The following is a 19,128-nucleotide window of genomic DNA, read 5'->3' on the forward strand; positions in this document are numbered from 1 at the left end:
AAAATTTAATGACGATTTTCGTGAGTTATAATAGATTGAAAGCGGCAGGTTGCGCCGCGTTTGGGTTCCATGAAATTTCTTTTTAACAAAAATATTTTTTAGAATTCGATTTTTCTACCGCAGGAGCCCTGCCCTATTAACGATTGCGGAGGCGAATCCACTCTGGGCATCCATGATCAGAAAGTACACCACCTGAGCAGAAATGCCCAGGCTACAAAAAAAAAGCCAAAGATTTTATGAAGCCGTCCACCAAAATCAATTTATAAAACACCAATGTCCATCCTATCCTTGATTATACACTAAAAGACTATACAGCGCCCAAAACACGTTTTCTCTACACCTTGTAATACAGCGAGCATAGCCTTAAAAGTATTTCTAGCTACTGTTTCTTTTGATTTTTTAGAAGTTTTATATACCTAAACATTTGCTCCAAATCTTCTTAATAACCGTTATTTACCTTATAATAGTTCCTATGTATATTGACCACCACTTTATAACATTTATTTTTCTTTTTAATTCAGTTTAGTCATTATTTATATATTATTTGACGAGCTGGTTGGCGTAGTTGGTAGATACTTGCCTTTCACGCCGAAGGTTGTGGGTTCGATTCCCACCCAGGACAGACATTTGTGTGCATGAACATGTCTGTTTGTCCTGAGTCTGGGTGTAATTATCTATATAAGTATGTATTTACAAAAGAAAAGTAGTATATGTAGTATATCAGTTGTCTGGTTTCCATAGCACAAGCTTTGTATAAGCTTAATTTGGGATCAGATGGCCGTGTGTGGAAAATGTCCCAGGATATAAAAATAAATAAATAATAATAATAATAATGTAATGTACTCAATGTACTCCTATAAATGTGTTTAGTAAATGGTAGTCTATTTACAATGATTGCAATGCTGATATCCAACGTTATACGCAAGGATAGTCACTTACCTTGGCGTCAACAGGTTCAGCCTGGCACTGGTGTGGTCCACGTCCAGTAAGGGTTGGCAGCTCTGCGTGAGTTCAGCACCATATTTGGCCTTGTAGTACGATCTGAAACTCGTATGCTGGTCTGACGGGAAGGCGGAGTCAGGTGATAGCTTCCAGCATATTTCCGCTACGAGAAAGAACTGGAAAGAAATGGGAAATTATATAAACAATCATCTTACTTATAAACTTAATAAATAAGTGTTTAGTTAAACTCTGATCTATCTCTTTCTATCATTATTGATTTGACATTCGAAAGAAGAAGACAGAGTACCGTTTAACTGATCACCCGCCCAATAATGTTATATAAAATATTACTAACATTATAAATCAAGTTGTAAAGCGAAATGTGTTTGTTTGTTAGGCTTTAACGTATAAACTAGTCAACCGATCATCATTAAATTTTACATACACGTTGTCAGGGGTACCAATTTCCCCTTCCCTCACAATAGGCCGGAAACTAGTAAACAACACATCACGCTAACTTGCACAACAGCTAATAAAATTAAAAATACATGTCGAAGCATCAAGAAGTTTAATTGGGATTTATTTTGATTATTTATCGTACCCAGCTGGCAATGTCAAGCTGAAAGCTTGAGCGAGGTCGCCACTGTGTCGGTATGACGTAAAGAACACGTGACATCCGGAAAGTGTCATATTTGAGGCGGGAGCGCTGACCGCGTGCGCTGGCACAATTGATCAAACACGCTGCGTTACCAACTGAATCGTGCTCCATCTTGTTAATCTTGTAATATTTTAAATTTGTTGTGATTTAATATTGAAAGTACATTACTAACGTGAACGGCTAGACATTTATTTCGAAGGTCACCAGGTCTGAAAACGAGTTGACGCCTGACCATTCGTTATACAGATGTTTCTACTACATATTAATAAATGAAACGTTGTTTTTGTAAAGTCTAACTAAGAACATTACTAAACCAATATACATAAAAATTACATAAGATGTAGCGCGTTTCGAAGAAGGTGTTAGTATATAATCATTATATATTTATATATATACAACCAAAATACCCCTCATCACGAGATCTCCTAAACTATCCGCCCGATTGACTTGAAATTTGTCACAGTTACTCCTTCCTCAACGTAGACGCTCACTAAGAACGGATTTTACGCAAATCCTATCCTAAATATGTTTTTGTTGTAATCTACCAGCGCGAACAGCGAGGCCGGAACTTCTAGCTAGTATTATTATATAAGTAGCTACGCATGGTGTATTACGAACCACTTAAAATTAAGACCATTGACGTGATATTCGTAAATTTAAAGTTCTTGTATTAATTTAATTGAAAATTATAAAACTCACCTGCGGTTGATCCTGGTTCCTATACCAGGGTGTGACGACTGCCTCTTTGTACTTCTCCGCATCAAAAACAAACACTTCATCGGGTTTCAACAAGGGATTCTCTATCTTCTTCACTCTGTCGTCTTTCGTCTTCTTCTTCTCCCCCTCCTCCCATATTATCGGCTTCTCCAACTCTAGATTCTTTTTATCTTCAGTGTGTTTGTATATCAGTTCGAGGAACGGCCAATCTATATCTGTCCAAGTGGTACCATCGCTTCTTGTTTCTGAAATTTATATTATTATATATTTAAAATATTTCGGCCAAAACTTATTTTTTTTAGGTCTGAGTCAGTGGCGGAACAAAAAGGGAGGGGTCATACCCCCCCTCGATATATATATCGACTATGTACAATTTTAATTGGACTACATTTTGTTTACTGTAGACCTTATAATTTTTAAGTGTAAATAATTGTACCTTCTGTCTATTTGTTTGGTTAGTCTATGACAAAAATTTACCAATTGGTTGACCCATTTAATAAGCAAAAGTGGTAAACACTCGCTATCTCTCTTTGTCGTACTAGTTTAGACACGCCATCTCTTTCACACGACACGGCGATGTACTGAAATGTAAAAAATGTAAAGCAATGCGTATGTGTGTTGTAGTGGATTTTTTTGATTGTTTTCTTTTTTTTTATAGGTAGGCGGACGGGCATATGGGCCACCTGATGGTAAATGATCACCACCGCCCATAGACATAGGCGATGTAAGAAATATTAACCATTTCTTACATCGTCAATGCGCCACCAACCCTGGGAACGGAGATGTTATATCCCCTGTGCCTTCAGTTAAACTGGCTCAACCACCCTTCAAACCGGAACACAACAATACCAAGTACTGCTGTTTTGCGGTAGAGTATCTGGTGAGTGGGTGGTACCTACCCAGACGGGCTTGCACAAAGCTCTACCTCCATCATATGTTCAACGATATCCAGTAATGTGGTGTTTCTTACGACATAAGCGGAACTCACTCTTGACGGTGGGCACGACGTAGTAATTGTTGTGCGTGGAGCCCTCGGGCTGCAGCTTCATGCCGCGCCGCCGCACGCGCAGCACGTCCGAGAACACGAACCGCATGAACCTGACGCGGACATGACGAAAACTACTATTATTCTGCTCTATATACATTTTTAGTTATATATCACACAAAACATATATTATATTTTTAGGGTAAAAGTGAAATATCAATTAAAAAGAATTATGAATTCGCTACCATGTACCGTGCGCTAAATTTCACACATCAATAATAAATCATTCTTCTATGCGATTCGAATGTAACAAACGATAGCGCGATGTAACCGACTGCTAACGCCATCTATGATCATAACAAAACCTATCAGCATACGATACCGCTTCGACTTAAACACCGAGAGAGCGTGCGGGCGTGCGGCGTGCGGCGTGCGGCGTGCGGCGTGCGGCGTGCGGCGTACCTGTGCACGAGCGCGGCGCGGCGCGGGCCGAGGCGCGCGTCGGCGGCGGGCGCGGCGCGCACCCACACGCGCACCTCGCCCGAGCGCGTGTACACGGGGAACGCGGGGATCTGCAGCCTGCGGGGGGGGCCGCGTTTAGTGTGGCGTTCGTGTCAAAATTATAAATTTAAGAGTTGCCCTGTGACATTTATTTTTCTCCGTTCGACATCTGTCAATCGATAACGTGACAGATTTAAGAACACGTCTGGATACAACAATACATCTGTAGATTAATTTAAGAAGAATCGGTGTTTTCGACTATCGCAGCGACGTGATTTTATGTATGTATGTGTGTTGTACCGCACGGTGACGTGTGTGTGCGCGTGTGTGCGCGTGTGCGCGTGCGTCGTACTCACTGGTGCGGGTCCCGCCTCGCCATGAGCACGCCGATGGCCTGTCGCGCCAGCTGCGGCGCGTGCAGCCTCCGCCCGCGCGTGTTGTACCGCTCGGTGACGTGTGTGTGCGCGTGTGTGCGCGTGTGCGCGTGCGTCGTACTCACTGGTGCGGGTCCCGCCTCGCCATGAGCACGCCGATGGCCTGTCGCGCCAGCTGCGGCGCGTGCAGCCTCCGCCCGCGCGTGTTGTACCGCTCGGTGACGTGTGTGTGCGCGTGTGTGCGCGTGTGCGCGTGCGTCGTACTCACTGGTGCGGGTCCCGCCTCGCCATGAGCACGCCGATGGCCTGTCGCGCCAGCTGCGGCGCGTGCAGCCTCCGCCCGCGCGTGTTGTACCGCTCGGTGACGTGTGTGTGCGCGTGTGTGCGCGTGTGCGCGTGCGTCGTACTCACTGGTGCGGGTCCCGCCTCGCCATGAGCACGCCGATGGCCTGTCGCGCCAGCTGCGGCGCGTGCAGCCTCCGCCCGCGCGTGTTGTACCGCTCGGTGACGTGTGTGTGCGCGTGTGTGCGCGTGTGCGCGTGCGTCGTACTCACTGGTGCGGGTCCCGCCTCGCCATGAGCACGCCGATGGCCTGTCGCGCCAGCTGCGGCGCGTGCAGCCTCCGCCCGCGCGTGTTGTACCGCTCGGGCAGCGCGCAGCACAGCGACGACACGATGCAGTACAACATGTTCGCGCTCGGACCTGCCGCGGTCGCAAATACTATTACACTGGCAAATATGAGTGACGACAAGTGGTCACCAACGGCTTTAAGCATTAGTACTATTTCAAATATTAACATTAAGGTCTATACTCAGATCCTTTGCTATTTAACGTTTACATAAATCATACACATACTTTACTTTTTACATCACACTTTTTTCCGCACGCGTGATTGGGGGGGGGGGGCGGTGTTTTGGATTAAGTTTAAAAAGTAGCCTATGTCTCTTGGGGTCCAAGCTTGCTTCACGACAAATTTCATCAAAATCGCTTCAGTTTAGCCTTGTAAACGCAACAGACAGACAAGAGTTAGCTTCACATTTATAATATTAGTATATATAGATGGCAGACTGATTACTAATGAACGAAAATAAAGGCTAAGTAAATCTGGATATGTACCACATAATATTCGTCCTCTAAACAGCAATAATTAGTATTGTTGCGTTCCAGTTTGAACGGTGAGTGAGCCAGAGTAACTACAGGCATAAGGGATATAGCATCTTCAACCAAAGTTGGTGGCGCATTGACGATGTAAGGAATATTTAATATTTGTTGTATCGTCAATGTCTATGGTGGTGAACACTTAATCAGATGGCCCGTTTGTCAGTCCGCCTGCCTATAACATAAAACGTGAATCATACCTTTCTGTATAGTTTCATCGTCTAACGTCGGATTGTTCTCTATTTCCGCGTCCGTAGAGTCTATTATTGGTTGGCAGTCTGTGAACGCCCACGCCGTCTGAAATTTCAATATTATCAAATAGTACAGGATTATTTAATGATAGAAGAGCTAGAGATCGGCTTGACGGGCCGGTTGGCGTGGTTGGTAAATACTTGCCTTTCAGGCCAAAGGTTGTGGATTCGATTCCCACCCAGGACAGACATTTGTGCATGAACATGTTTGTTTGTCCTGAGTTTGGGTGTAATTATCTATATAAGTATGTATTTACAAAAGAAAAGTAGTATATGTAGTATATCAGTTGTCTGGTTTCCATAGCACGAGCTTTGTACAAGCTTAATTTGGGATCGGATGGCCGTGTGTGAATAATGTCCCAGGATATTATTATTTCTTAGTATTCATTATATATGATTGAGGAAAAAGAGTAACTACAGATATTCTAGCCGGTTCTTAGAATCATTTATTAGCAGTATTAAACTCATATTATAAACACGCTTATAAAACGAGTATTTAAAAGTGCTGTTAGAGCTATCTTGAATCACTTATTATAAAACAAAGTCCACCGCATTTGTCTGTGTATCTGAACACAATAAACTCAAAAAATACAAAACGAATTTTCACACAGCTTTCACAAACGAAATGATTCACGAGGAAGGTTTTGGTGTATGATACATTAATGTTTTCTGTGAATTGGCTGAAATATAAGGATGACAGTTAAAGATGTCAGAAAAAATCATGTCAGCTTGTAACTTTACTGACGCCACGTAAACTGATAGAGTATCTCGGCTCATTCGACAAGGAGTATTCAAAGCTGACTGTCAACAAAGAAGAAAAAGAATAGTACAGTAACAGCCTGTTAAAGTCCCACTGCTGGGCTAAGGCCTCCCCTCCCTTTTGAGGAGAAGGTTCGGAGCTTATAGTCGAGATGGCCTAGTGGTTAGAACGCGTGAATCTTAATCGATAATCGTGGGTTCAAGCCCGGGCAAGCACCACTGAATTTTCATGTGCTTAATTTGTGTTTATAATTCATCTCGTCCTTGACGGTAAAAAAACATCGTGAGGAAACCTGCATGTGTCTGATTTCACTGAAATTCTGCCACATGTGTATTCCACCAACCCGCATTGGAGCAGCGTGGTGGAGAATAGTAGACAAGGGAAATAGAAATGACATACCCGTTTATAGTAGTACTGTCTGCGCTTTGTCGTACCGGGTCGGGCGCAATCGTTCGCATCGGACGTTTCTTTCACGATATTATTGTCATACTCCGCTGATTTAAAGTTTTCTTTACCTGTAAATAAGAGATAAATTGAATTTTTTTTTATGTCAAATGGGCCACCTGATAAGTGGTCACCATCATACACTCATCCTTCAAACCGGAACGCTAAAATACTAAATATTGCTGTTTAGCGGTAGAATATCTGATGAGTGGGTGGTACCCAGACGGACAAAGGCCTACCACTTAGTAAATTACTACCACTAGATTCATTTTGACAACGAGCCGAGCCGAGTGGTACATAACGCTTCACTTCACTGTGTCTAGTGTGTTTTTAATATGTTAACTTCTGAGCTCTCGGTATACGGTAACTGAGAGTACGAGCGTGATGACGTCAGCGTGAGATTCGTTATTGTGTATACATACATGTTTAACAATCACACTATTTTTGTATGTAAAGTAACAGTAACAGCCTGTTAATGTCCCACTGCTGGGTTTAGGCCTAGTCTCCCTTTTGAAAAGAAGGTTTGGAGCTTATTTCACCACGCTGCTCCAATGCGGGTTGGTGGAATACACATGTGGCATAATTTTAATGAAATTAGACACATGCAGGTTTCCTCACGATGTTTTCCTTCACCGTCAAGCACGAGATGAATTATAATCACAAATTAAGCACATGAAAATTCAGTGGTGCTTGCCCGGGTTTGAACCTACGATCATCGGTTAAGATTCACGCGTTCTTACCACTAGGCCATCTCGTATTTTTGTACGTATTCGATAACTTTGTCGCTAACTGCGATTTATATGTAATTCCGATTATTGTCACTAGATGGCGCTGTTTTACATTTCATACAAATCTCAATCTATTATAAGTAAATAAACTCCTATATTGCGATAAAAGTAACAAATGATATATTACCGATTGGCATGAGCTGGTCGTCCAATTCGCCGGACTTGTGCAATATCCGACAGGCCTGCAAGGCGACCATGCGCCTCGCCAGCACTCTGGTGGGCATCGGGTGACCCTGGAAACGAGATGGTTATCAAACTTTCAATCGTTTATTGAACGTAGAAGCATTACACTTAGTGATGATTATATCAGTGAAAAATCAAATCACCGATTTGGTAAAGAAAATAAATTTTTTTTTAGTAAAATTTTGTATTTGTTTACAATCTACAGTATCATTCAGTAACTGTCTGTTTGTCCGTCGCTTTCACAGCTAAGCCGTTGAACTGGTTACAGCAAAATTAGGTATGTAACAAGCTTTAACACCTTTTTTATCTTTTTATTTAACTCGCTGGAAAACGCGTTTTTTACGCGTTTCCCCTACGTGGTATATGAAAATCGGAATACCTACTAAAAACCAGCGGTACTCACCAGTCTTTTTGATCGCCCCCCCCCCCCAAATTTGAGCAACACATACAGATTTCTAATATAATCAAAAAATATGGGTCGTCAATCATCGTTTAACAATCACGTGAACACATAAATCCCAACCGATACCACTGACAGCTGAGATTGGTAACATGTTCCATCTCGACCATCAACGGTAACGGCTCTCAAACCTTCTTTCATCGACCTAGGATCTGTAGCCAGACCTAACCCTTGAAATATTTCATTAATTTAAGTTCATGATTTTACTTTGTTTTCTCAAGTTTCGAATTATAAAATTGTAATCCCATGGTCTTGGTACAAACTGAAGCCGAGATGCCCAGTGGTAAGAACGCGTGAATCTTAACCGATGATTGTGGGTTCAATCCCGGGCAAGCACTACTGAATTTTCATGTGCTTAATTTGTGCTTATAATTCTTCTTGTGCTTTGTGGTGAAGGAAAACATCGTGATCGAAAACCTGCATGTGTCTAATTTCACTGAAATTCTGCCACATGTGTATTCCACCAACCCGCACTGGAGCAGCGTGGTGGAACAAGCTCCAAGCCTTCTCCTCAAAAAAGGGAGAGGAAGCCTTTAGCCCAGCAGTGGGACATTCGCAGGCTGTTAAGGGATGTGGTCTTACTTTAGCAATAAGTAATAACTGTACAAACACTTCTGTAATGCTGTTGATTACAAGTAGAAATAAATAAAAAAATAACATTAAACTTACTACAATGTTGTATTTGATGGGACAATTCAGGGGCATCCTCAAGGTGCATATATACGCGGTCCTCGCGTCACCACGCCTGTCCTTGAGCTGGACCTCCTCGATCCACCACTGGGGCGTCAGTCTCGTGAAGGTATCCGATGGTAGCTTACCGCAATAACTGAAAACATTCATTTATCAATCGAACATCTATCCAACTTCTGCTGCCCTGGTACTATTGAATAAATCACATCCCTAGATCGTCATATTTTTAAACTTGCAAATGTACCACCTAGTATGTGGTCACCACCGCCCATAGATTTTGATCCCTTACTAAAATGTTATGTCACTATCTCACAACAATACTGTCATGTTATTTTTATGTTATAGGTAGGCGGACCAAACGGAAATAGGTAGGCAAACGGACCTCATAATGGTAAGTGGTCACCATCTTTATATTGACAACGTAAGAAATATAAACCATTCCTTAAATCGCCAATGCACCACCAACCTTGGGAACCCTTCACACCGGAACAGAACAATACTAAGTACTGCTGTTTAGCGGTAGAATATCTAATGAGTGGGTGGTACCTACCCAGACGAGCTTGCACAAAGCCCTACCACCAGTAGGGTGGTACCTACTAAGACAGTTTCTCTTTAAAGAGGTTGCCTGGAAGAGTACAGTGTAAGTGATAAGGCCGCCTTTGCACACCATATGTACTACTTGTTCTTTTATATGTAACATGTGTGCTATAAAGTATTAATAAATAAATAAGACAGTCTTATTTATTTATTAATACTTTACATACGAAACGATTTTCTTCCTCGTTTCCGATACGCACCGCCAATGTCTGTAATACCCTCCCGACCTCCGTTTTCCCCACCACCTACAATATATACCTTCAAGTCTAGAGTGAATAGGCATCTTCTAGGCAAGCGCGCTCCATCTTAGACTGTATCATCACTTTCCATCAGGTGTAATAACAGTCAAGTATTACAGTAACAGCCTGTAAATGTCCCACTGCTGGGCTAAGGCCTCCTCTCCCTTTTTGAGGAGAATGTTTGGAGCTTATTCCACCACGCTGCTCCAATGCGGGTTGGTGGAAAACAGTCAAGCGCTAGCTTATATATTAAAAAAAAAAGTCGCAGACACCCCACCACCATTTTAAAACTAAATTCAATCTCACACTCACCGATTAATGAGAGCAATCGCCGTATTCAAGTCAACGAACGGCGCTTGACCGTCCCTCTTCTTATCAATCGAAATTTTACAATCAAATTTAACGTCGCGTTCAAATTTCGAATCGCCTGAAGTAACTTTAACTTCTCTAAAATCTAACGTTTCGTGACTCGCGTCTAACTTAACATTACACTTAGAATCACAATCGGTTTTCATATCTGAAGTTTCATTATTTGTAGATTTAGTATCGTTGATTAGTTCATCGCCACCATTGCATTCATCATTTGCTTCGCTTTCATCATTTGCTTCGCATTCATCATTTGCTTCGCATTCATCATTCGCTTCGCATTCATCATTTGCTTCGTATTTATCATCTTTGGTTGATTCTGCCATTTTATTAACTACACTTATTTCATTATTTATCGCTTCAGTATCAAAAGTGTTTCCTATATTATTTCTTATCACTTTATTTTGATCTGTCTGTACGTTTGTATCATTAGGATGTTTTTTCTTTAGTTCTAATGGTATGTAGGATTTGACTATTGACGATAATGTATCGGCGTGGTTCTCTTCCTCAATCGTGGGTTCGTTTTGTATCCCACAACCGCATTTTCTTGTTATTAGCTGTAGAAAAATATATCATCATTTTAAACGAGCATAAAATACTTATTGATTTTGTTTGCTTTATACATTATCGTGTTTGGCGTGTGATTAGTTAAAATGCTCTGTCTTCTTCTTTCAAATGTCAAATCAATGATGACAGAAAGAGAGGAATTCGTTTTACGAGACCGCCAAAAATATTACTCGTTAAACTAATGATGCCATTTGATATATTTTACAGTTATTTATTGGTATTATAAATGTTTAAGTAACTCCATTTGTCTGTCTGTTGTCACGGCTAAACCACTGAACCGATTTTGATGAAATTTGGTATGAAACAAACTTTAAAGAGGAACATAGGTTAATTTTTATACCTAACATTAAACTTTCATGAACATTTTTAATAACAGGGAAACTACAAACGGACTTACTACTGACGGTCTCGGAGGCAATTATTTATTTTTATTACGAAAACACACGATAAACACCACACACATTATACATTAATTAACCCGTTCACAAACCGATCGAGTTTCCACTCAATACTAATGCATACATGCAATTCAGTATTTTTTTTTTTATAGAATAGGAAGGCGGACGAGCATATGGGCCACCTGATGGTAAGTGGTCACCAAACGCCCTTAAACATTGGCATTGTAAGAAATGTTAACCATCGCTTACATCACCAATGCGCCACCAACCTTGGGAACTAAGATGTTATGTCCCCTGTGCCTGCAATTACACTGGCTCACTCACCCTTCAAACCGGAACACAACAATACCAAATACTGCTGTTTTGCGGTAGAATATCTAATGAGTGGGTGGTACCTACCCGGACGAGCTTGCACAAAGCTCTGCCACCTATAAATAATAATTGACAAATATTCAATGAGTTTTATTAATGTTCTTCTCTAGAATGTACCGAGCGAACAAGAAAACACGTTTAAGCTCCCCACCGTAACGGGGGGCGAGTTTGCCGGCCGTTGGCCGGCAAACTCGCCAAAATTGATGGTGTAATTAGCCGTGCCTCGAAAATGTTAGGTTTTGTAATAAGAAATGGAAGATTATTTCGAAATCCTAGAACAAAAATTATTTTATTTAATAGCTTAGTCAGGAGTATACTGGAATACGGAAGCGTTGTTTGGAGGCCACATTATGCAACACACTGCCTAAGACTTGAGAGGATACAGAAACGTTTTCTTTATCATCTTACTTTCTCGTTAGGTAAAGGGAAAATACTTCCTTCTTACAAAAAAAGATTGGAATTTTTCAAAATTCTTTCACTAAGTGATCGGAGGGATTTGTTGGATTTAAAATTTCTTTATAAAACACTTAACAACAACTATGATAACTCGTTTCTGATATCAAAAATTAAATTGAATGTTCCCATTAGATATCCACGTAAACCAATAACACCATTAGTAAGACCTTTCCGCAAAACTGTTTTAGGAAGCAATTCACCTGTATCTCGCTTATGTGGAATTTTGAATGAGCACAGTGCTGTTTTAGACCCTTTTGGAGACTCATCAAACAAGTTTCACAAAAAAATATTGTCAAAATTGTCAGCTAACTAATTTATTTTGTTTATATTTGTATTTTATTATTTTACTATTATTGTTAATTCTTGTCATTTTTAACCTTGATTTACTAACAATTAATTATTTATAAGTTTGTCATCTCCAACTTTATCTTTGCAAGTGGTATTCACCTTAATAGGTAATGCATTTAGTTTTAAGTTGTATTAAAATTGTATACCTTTGTACGTGTTGATGTATTTACCACTGGTGAATCTTAAATAAATAAAATAAAATAAAGTACCTGGTCCAGCTCGGTGTACACGGCGAGCTGCGCGGCGAGCGCGGCGCTGCGCGCGGGCGGCGCCAGCAGCGCCAGCGCCGCGCGGGGGGCGCGCGCGCGCCCGCGGCACAGCCCGTGCGAGCGGTAGCTGCGGGGGGTGGAAGTTATGGTTGGTGGTCTCCGTGGTGGTCTGCGAGTGGGCCACGTGATGGTAAGTGATCACCGTTAGCGCCGGTTAGAAATCTCAACCGTACATCGCATGGGCCCCAATGTCGGGAACTAAGATATTATGCCCTTCGTGCCAAAAGTTACACTGGCTCGCTCGCCCCTCAAACCTAAACACGCCAGTACCGAGTATTGCTGTTCGGCGAAAGAATATGTGACGAGTCGATGGACGGACAGACCTTCTCCAAATTCTATAACAGGAAATGAGCCATCTCTGTCTTACCTACGGAGTTGAAAAGTGATAACGGTATTCTTCGCCTCAACAAATAAGTTTAGTTCATGAATTGTATATGAGAGAATGAGTACTAATTCTCAAATACTCACGAAGGTGGAACATCCCATCTCACCACAAGGTTGCACCTCGGGAGGTCGATGCCCTCCTCCAGCACAGAGGTAGCCAGTAAAAGATTGCACTCATGCATACGGAACCTAAAAAAGTTGATTTTTTTTATCAAAATCTGAAGTCAACATTTGTTTATTTACATATATTTATATGTAAAACTATTTAGTATATTTCTTTAAATATATAACAAAATGTATATAATCCCCGTAATGAGTTTGTGTTCAAATCACACACAATGTAAAAAGAAGCCGGAGACCCAAAACACAAGATTTACTTCACCTACCTCCCTTCGTTATTAAATATATATTTATACAGTACAGTACAGTAACAGCCTGTAAATGTCCCACTGCTGGGTTAAGGCCTCCTCTCCCTTTTTTGAGGAGAAGGTTTGGAGCTTATTCCACCACGCTGCTCCAGTGCGGGTTGGTAGAATACACATGTGGCAGAATTTCGATGAAATTAGACACACGCAGGTTTCCTCACGATGTTTTCCTTCACCGAAAAGCACGAGATGAATTATAAACAGAAATTAAGCACATGTAAATTCAGAGGTGCTTGCCCGGGTTTGAACCCATGTTCGTCGGTTAAGATTCACGCGTTCTTACCACTGGGCCATCTCGACTTTTATATATACAAATATATAGTAGTATAATGAGAGCTTACTTCTTAAGCACCTCCTCCTGTTTCTTACTGCCGTTGGGTCCCTCCTCAGCACAGTACTGCGCACACAGGTGCGACAGGGACGGGCGACTGCGGGACATGTCCTATTTGAACAGACTAGCTGTAGCGACCTTCCTACCCGGATGTAATGAGACTCCTACACATACTTGTATTCAAGTACAATACAGCCTTATAAAAGTGTCTATCAAATTTTATTATAAATCCCTCGGGTATTTTTTTTAATGATGATGTCCTCCAGACCGATTTCGGCCACGGCGGCCAATCTCAAGAGAGATTAGCCAACTACGCAGGATATAATAGTGCACGAGTGTGTGCGCAAACACAGATGCACTCTCTATTCCCTAACTCTCATAATCCGATGGGACGGCAATCCGACACGACCGGAAAGAGTTCAGGCGCAGGACCAACGGCTTTACGTGCTTTCCGAGGCACGGGAGTGTACACAGTTCCAACTTCCAGACTCCGGGCTGCTACTGAGAATTTTCTGACAGAAAAACCCAATAACTTTTTATTGGCCCGACCTGGGAATTGAACCCAGGACCTCCCGATCTACGGCCTCATATCAAGCCACTAGATCAACGAGGCAACAAGGACATATAAAGCATAAATGTGTGTGCGATAACACAGGTGCGCTCTTATAATCCGATAGGACGGCAAGTCCGACACGATCGGAAAATAGTGATTATACCAAATCCACAACTCGGGGCTGCCACTGACAATTTCTCGACAGAAAAATAAAATTTTTGTTAACTGTAATCACTTTATGCTTTCGCATACTGCTCTAGTTATCCATATTCATATTTAGACAAAATAAATTAAAACAAGAAAGTTGAAATAAACCCTATAACTAGCTGATATATATATTTAATTAATCAAAACAATGGTGACCACTACATCACAAATAACCTGGCCACTCACCTACAGCCTATTCCAGTGACGGGAATAAAGATGAAGAAAGAACTTTGACCTTGAACTGACATTAGATCAAGCCAAGTCATTATCGGAACTTTGTAAGTAACTAACTTACATCACCAATGCGCCACCAAGCTTGAAGACTAAGATGTTATGTCCCTTGTGCCTGTAATTACACTGGCTCACTCGCCCTTCAAGCTGGAACACAACAATACCAAGTACTGTTGTTTTGCGGTAGAATATCTGATGAGTGGGTGGTACCTACCCAGACGAGCTTGCACAAAGCTCTACCTGGGCAAAATCTCAAATTATCACTAAGCCACTCACCGCAATCATCATAAACATAATCTTCGCCATCAAAGCCTCCTTCATGAACACAATACCGCACAGCGCATCCGGATTCTGCTGCATCTGCAGCAACTTGGCCGCGTTACTCCTCAGCGCCCTCCCGCGGCCTCTCGACCTGTGCCCGAAGCGCTTCCCGAAGCAGACCTTGCCATCCACGACATTCTTATCACACTTTACACTTTGCTTCTCACTACTCACTTTAACAACACTTTCACTTTCTGTATCTTCATAATCTTTTAAATTCGTTTCGTATATATGAACTCTATCTTCGATTTTATTACCGAGCGTTACGAAGTCACATTTATCAATCTCATTCAAGAGTTCTCTTGTCTTTGATACTTTTGCATCGGTCACTTCATCTTTTGGTACCGTTTCATCAGTTTTTATATTAGTTCCATCCGTTTTATTATCTGTAAGCAATTTGCTCTCACTGTCTGAACTGTCTGATGCCTCTTTTGATTTAACATTTCTTTGTGTATCCGACTTGGTATCTGCTTTTGGGTTATTAACCGGATTCCTCGTTGCACTCTTACTGTCTGCTGGCTGAAACTTCTCCAGTATCTCCACTAATCTCAGGACCTTCGGTGTTGAGAATATCGTTATTTTATCCCAATCCGAAGAATATTTCGAGAAGATTAAATCAGCAAAACATCTGATCTTCACGAAGACGGATGTACAGAGACATAACAGTAGGAAGTGCCTCTCGTAGGGAACTTTGATTTTTAACTTTTCTAACTTTGTCAATAGTGATATAGCTGCCTTATCAGCTGCGTAAGGACCTGAAAGTAACACAAATGTGATTAAAAAAACATAGCTACAATCAGAGGTCCCAAAGCTGTACGTCATTACAGGCACAAGGGACATAACATCTTAGTTCCCGAGGTTGCGGCGCATTAGTGATGTAAGCGATGGTTAATATTTCTTACAATGCCAATGTCTATGGGCGTTGGTGACCACTTACCATCAGGTGGCCCATATGCTCGTCCGCCTTCCTATTCCATATAAATACGTCATACTTTTGCTGTACGTCAAGATATCTAGCCAATACACCGACGTGGCAGTCAATTAAGTACATATATATCAGAGATAATAAATTAAAGCGGGTATATGACGTCACTTATTTTATTAGAATAGCAACACCACACAAGGTGATTGACCTCTTATGGGTTACTGATCGGTTGTCAGACGTCAAGTTGTGGAAATATAAGACGGGTGCCTATCTTATTGTACAGCCGAATAATGGAAATATAAAATATAACGGTGTATCTGTCAGTAGCGCGAGTGATCGTTTGTCGAGCCACCCCTTGGTCTCTTGCTCTCAGGACAGCGCTTCGGACGTGACACTGACTTATTTAACAAAATTAACATATTGGACGACAATGGCGGCCATTGAAATGGGAATCCATTTAAATCCGCGACATATATATGAAATATATATAAATATATAGTTCATATATGAACTCACCGAGTTGTTCCAAGACATATAAAAAATCCATGAATATTTTCTTTGGTTCTATCGTAGGGTCTGGTATGTTCTTGAATTCCTCGTACAAATCCTCACCGTATATTTCCGTTGGATCGTATCTGTAATCAAATGATCATTATTATCTGTTAGTAAGTAACAGCCTGTGAATGTCCCACTGCTGGGCTAAGGCCTCCTCTCCCTTTTTGAGGACAATTTAAGGTAAAGCTCCAATACAGGTTGGTGGAATACATATGTGGCAGAATTTCAGTGAAATTAGACACATGCAGGTTTCCTCACGATGTTTTTTACCGTCGAGCACGAGATGAATTATAATCACAAATTAAGCACATGAAAATTCAGTTGTGCTTGCCCGGGTTTGAACCCATGATCATCGGTTAAGATTCACGCGTTTTTACCACTGGGCCATTTCGGCAATTATTATCTATATATATATATTACAAGATAATCTATGCACAATATCACTGGCAGCATACACATTGTAGTTGTAAGGACTTTTTCTTCTCTTTTTCTTGCGTGTATCTACGCTAGCCGAGCGCAAAATATTCTGTAAGAAATATTTACCATTCCTTACAACGCCATTGCGCCACCAACCTTGGGAACTGAGATGTTATGTCCCTTGTGCCTGTAATTACACTGGCTCACTCACCCTTCAAACCAGAACACAACAATACCAAGTGTAATGTTCACCCTTTAATCGTGCATTAACTCAAGTCGTAATATCGTTATTACAAATTAAATAATACATGTTATAATTTATATATCAGCTCGCTATGCACACACACCGACTTCACTTCGCGCCAATACCAATGTACATATTCTATTTTCCCGCGCTCCGCGAAGTGTCATCAGATGACAGCTGGATAGATACACAGACAATATATATTCATATTATAAAATACAAATTAATACTTTATTGTAGATGTGTGTACATTAAACTAAATACTGCCGTTTGGCGGTATGCGTGCTGGTGGTACCCACCACAAAACCCTACCACCAAGTTAAAGATAAAATTTGCACATATTAATATATAGAGAGCATTATTTATAACCTGTGTTCATTGATAAATTCCAGGGCCTGATTGACCGTTTCCTTCATATAGTCCTCGAGCTCGAGGTAGGCCTCTGGCAGGGCTTCGTCGGAGGGTCGGGGACCGTATTCGATTATCAGCTCCCTGGGTCTCGTCGCTGACGCTGAGAGACTGGAAAAAACCATCATACACAGATTAATTTTAATTAATACTTAATTTATACAAAGTGGGGGGGGGGGGTAAAAAGAAGGCAGACACTTCAATTTAAATTGTAAAAAACATAACTTACGTACGTTGCTTGGCTGTTTATTTAAATACTGATTTCTCTCTTTCTGTCATCATTGATTTGACATTCAAAAGAAGAAGACAGAGCATCGTTCACAAATCATCGTTTAAGCAAACATATATAAGTAAAGCCGTGATATATATATATAAGTTTATATACTAATAGCTCCATACTCTCCTCAAAGGCAACACTTTAGCCCAGCAGTAGGACATTACTGGCATTTTACTTTTTAAACAGTAAAAATAAACAGCGGACGCATGCAACTTTTTTTTTATGTTGCATAGAATTTCAAGTACAAGCTATTAACCATAGACGAAGTGCTCTCTGTAAATCGCAGCAAGGTATCCACGACATACCATAATCGCAGCAATTATGGTAATACAATTATGATAACATTTCAGCAATCAACCCATCTATTGTACCAAGTGTGCAATATTTTCACTTTACAATATTTTGACGTAATATTATAAAAAAAAACTCGTTGAAAGGTCCTGTTTACAGTAAAATTTATATTTTACTGTAAACAAGACATTTTATTGCATTCGTGGAAGAGCAAATGGGTTACCCGATGATAACCACCGCCACCAAACTTGGAAACTAATTGACCTGTAGTTACACTGGCTCACTCTCCCTTCAAACTGGAACACTACTACGCACTGCTTTTTGGCGGTACAATAACAACTGAAATTCATCATGATGGGAAAAACTTACCAGAAATCAGCACAGGTCATGGAAAGATCTTGGCTGCTCAACGTCAGGGAGTAGACTGGAACCCCGAATCCCACGACAAAAATTCATAAACTCACCGTTTCCCACCATCAATATCCTCGGCCAGGTCCATTTCACAGCACAGAGCCTTCTCCAGCTCACATATCTTCCACTCCAATTTCTCATACATATCGAAATCATCAACATTTTCATCATTAGCCACATCTATACCATCATCATCATCAGCTATATATCTATCTTTATCTTCATCTATATCTTTATCTATATTCATGCTGTCGGTACCGTCGTTTGAGTTGCTCGTAGCGGTGAATAGGGGATAGGTTAGAGCGAGGACCCTCGGCCTGTTGCCTTCATCATACTCCTTGTAGAGCTTCATCACCTGAAATGTTATAACATATTGTTTAAAATTGCGTTACAAACATCAACGAATCTGGCAAGACTTGATATCGCACGTTTAAGTTATATAAAAAAAAACTTAAAATTTTTTTTGCTGACCATACTAAAAAAAACTTTTATCTTCATATCAATATCGTTTTATAATTCATGTACGGTTCATTGCATCGATAATATTGAAACGTTTTCATTTATCAATTAGACGCGTCTACAATATTACAGATACAACGCTATAGGCGCTGGACAATGTGTCTGA

The 19,128-nt window shown here is 41.0% G+C and overlaps 1 protein-coding gene across 1 annotated transcript in view; it reads right to left on the reverse strand.

Annotated features, from left to right (window-relative positions):
- LOC126779876 (endoribonuclease Dcr-1) overlaps nucleotides 1–19,128 on the reverse strand; it is a 39,406-nt gene that overhangs the window by 16,472 nt on the left and 3,806 nt on the right. The window contains exons 5-21 of the mRNA XM_050504005.1: nucleotides 18,557–18,858; nucleotides 17,486–17,635; nucleotides 16,417–16,535; nucleotides 14,931–15,730; nucleotides 13,674–13,774; nucleotides 12,992–13,096; nucleotides 12,464–12,590; nucleotides 10,060–10,670; nucleotides 8,891–9,047; nucleotides 7,706–7,811; nucleotides 6,746–6,861; nucleotides 5,536–5,632; nucleotides 4,732–4,879; nucleotides 3,765–3,881; nucleotides 3,306–3,415; nucleotides 2,300–2,562; nucleotides 940–1,118 (exon numbers count right to left, since the gene is read on the reverse strand). Coding sequence (XP_050359962.1) covers nucleotides 940–1,118; nucleotides 2,300–2,562; nucleotides 3,306–3,415; nucleotides 3,765–3,881; nucleotides 4,732–4,879; nucleotides 5,536–5,632; nucleotides 6,746–6,861; nucleotides 7,706–7,811; nucleotides 8,891–9,047; nucleotides 10,060–10,670; nucleotides 12,464–12,590; nucleotides 12,992–13,096; nucleotides 13,674–13,774; nucleotides 14,931–15,730; nucleotides 16,417–16,535; nucleotides 17,486–17,635; nucleotides 18,557–18,858 — 3,608 coding nt within the window. The remainder of the gene's footprint in view (nucleotides 1–939; nucleotides 1,119–2,299; nucleotides 2,563–3,305; nucleotides 3,416–3,764; nucleotides 3,882–4,731; nucleotides 4,880–5,535; nucleotides 5,633–6,745; nucleotides 6,862–7,705; nucleotides 7,812–8,890; nucleotides 9,048–10,059; nucleotides 10,671–12,463; nucleotides 12,591–12,991; nucleotides 13,097–13,673; nucleotides 13,775–14,930; nucleotides 15,731–16,416; nucleotides 16,536–17,485; nucleotides 17,636–18,556; nucleotides 18,859–19,128) is intronic.

The sequence above is a fragment of the Nymphalis io genome, chromosome 30, assembly GCF_905147045.1.
Source record: "Nymphalis io chromosome 30, ilAglIoxx1.1, whole genome shotgun sequence".
Taxonomy (NCBI): Eukaryota; Metazoa; Arthropoda; class Insecta; order Lepidoptera; family Nymphalidae; genus Nymphalis; species Nymphalis io.